A 2,357-nucleotide genomic window follows, 5' to 3' on the forward strand; every position below is an offset into this window, starting at 1 on the left:
AACTTTTCGCACAGAATGCGGCAGCTGCAGATCTGTTCCACAGTGCTCCTTCCAGTCCGGAAGCCAGCTTGCTCTTCTGCGAGTACAGCTTCTATCTGTGGTTTCATCCAGTTTGCCAGGATCTTCAGCAACACTTTACTGGGATGGCTGATCAAGCTTTTATTCTCGCTCTTCCCTTTACTCGAAGTGTACAATGACATCATTGTTCTGTAGTTGCTACACTTCTTCAGATCGCTTTTTTTTTCGGAAGTGGCACTATAAGTGATTGTGTCCACTGTTTGGGCCATTCTCCAGTTCTCCAGATCAGGTTGCACAGTTTATGCAGCATATCCGCAGCTTCTTCTTCTTTTAACATCTCTGTGGGTATGTTATCTACTCCCGGGGCTTTGCCACTCTTCAGTGATGTAACAGTACCGACGACTTCACTCCTCAAGATTTCGAGCTCTTCGTCTTCTACAATGCCCGGACCACCAGCCTCCAGCTCTCTGAGGACACTGTCATCCGTTTGGATTGGGTGGTTGTATAGATGTTTGACATATTCTGTCCAAGGTTCTTGGGTCCTGTTTTCATCCGTCAGCAGTAACCCATTAGCAGCTTCTATGGCAGGTGTCTTGATGGCCGCTTTTCTGTGTATCTCCTTGATTGTGTCAAAGACCTTTTTGCTGTTGTTGTTTTCAAAAGCCTGCTGCATCTGTTGACACTTCTCCCTCAAGAAGTTATCTTTGGCGGTGCGAATCTCCTTCTTAACTTTCGCGTTGGCTTTCTGGTATTTCACTTTGCTGTTCTCATCCTGAAATTTTGTCATTTTCAGTTTCCTTCTCTCATCACATGCTTCCAGGATCTCCCTTGTCATTCAGGGTTGTTTAATGACCCGGCGTCTGCCCAGCATTTCTAGTGCTGTTTCATTTCGTCGGTCGCATTAAGAACCGGCGAATGTTCGAATTTGGGTCGATTTTTCAAAATTCACTTTTTTCCATTTTTTTAATGTCCATACCCAACTCTACCTATCCCCAAAATATCAAATCGCAAAAATTCACGAAAACACGTATTTTTGGTAATGACGAATTTTCAAAATGTCCAAATGCTGCAATTTGTGACATTACGAACCGGCAAATGTTCGTATTCGCCGGTTCGTAAAATCCCTGTTCAGACGGTAACACACGCGAGGTATGTGGGGCGAATCGAGGAGCTTGCGAGGCCGCGAGCGAGGGCTCGTCATCACTTTCAGTCCCATGCACTCGGAATTGTGCTGGTGTGTAACTACTACGTGCATTTTGTTGCTTATTTGTTATATAATCTTCTGTTTAAAAAAAAAAGTAATGATAATCGGGGCAGGTTAATGTGTAATCATAAAATATTACATCAGAGAAGTAGAATTGCTCGACAATATCATGTAAAAGTAGCTTGCCTGTGTATTTCATTTCCTTTAGATCCTAACGTTTACACCAAACACCTATCCTAGCCACCATCATTTGTCGAAGGGGGTCCTTGATTATTCTTGGTCAGAGATAAAACAATCCTCCCATACAACCCTGATGCATTTTTAAAAAAAATATAAAGCATAGTAGAATCTATAAACTGAAAAAATATCGTGTAGCAATTGCAAATACCCAGGTAGAACCAGGTAAATAGGCCCTTAAGTAATAAATGATTACCAGTGTAAGTAAAGATTCATGTTGTCGCATTAAAAAAAAAATAGTACCCTGTACCTTGTATTTAGGCCCTAAGTAAGAATGAGATTGCATGATGAGACTGTTTAGCGTTAGTGTTAAGTGTTATAGTTGCATAGCTTCCTTAAGCATGCAAGAAAAACTACTCTGGCCTTTACTGTCTAACTATAAATCCTGCATAAACTGAAAATTTACAGGCTCTAGATCGAGGTTGTATTCATCGGTACGGTACTGGTACTTATTTTGATTACCGGTACAGATATCAATGAACTTTCAGAAAAATTAAACGAAGTTGATAACCGGTACCGGTACTCACAGTTTTTTTAACACTCGTGTACAAGTATAAGCCTATAATACAGGGATTAGTTATCCTATTTGTGCCCTGATAACACAGACATGATTTTCCTTATTTATATCTTGGGGATAATTCTAGGGGCAGCAGGCCACTACAAGCAGGAGCTGAGTCCCCACAAACAAAGGCAGCACCGCTATCATCATTACAACTGTAGCAGCTAGCATCCCAGGAACATCAGCAGCACCTCTCGGCGCAGCAGCAGCATTAGCAGAGCCTGTAAAGTGCAACTGAAGCAGCTGAACTTCTCCATACAATTGTAGTCGCAAAGCCTCTACGTACTACAGTAGGCCTACCGACAGTACTATTGCAACAGAGCGTCTACGTACTCTGTA

The 2,357-nt window shown here is 42.1% G+C and overlaps 1 protein-coding gene across 1 annotated transcript; it reads right to left on the reverse strand.

Moving 5' to 3' along the window:
- Positions 1–226: 226 nt before the first annotated feature.
- Positions 227–853, reverse strand: LOC140245921 (uncharacterized). The gene has a single exon (XM_072325393.1). It carries the CDS (start codon positions 851–853, stop codon positions 227–229), a length of 627 nt encoding a protein of 208 aa, XP_072181494.1.
- Positions 854–2,357: the final 1,504 nt, after the last annotated feature.

Source organism: Diadema setosum, unplaced genomic scaffold, assembly GCF_964275005.1.
Source record: "Diadema setosum unplaced genomic scaffold, eeDiaSeto1 scaffold_62, whole genome shotgun sequence".
NCBI classification, from domain to species: Eukaryota; Metazoa; Echinodermata; class Echinoidea; order Diadematoida; family Diadematidae; genus Diadema; species Diadema setosum.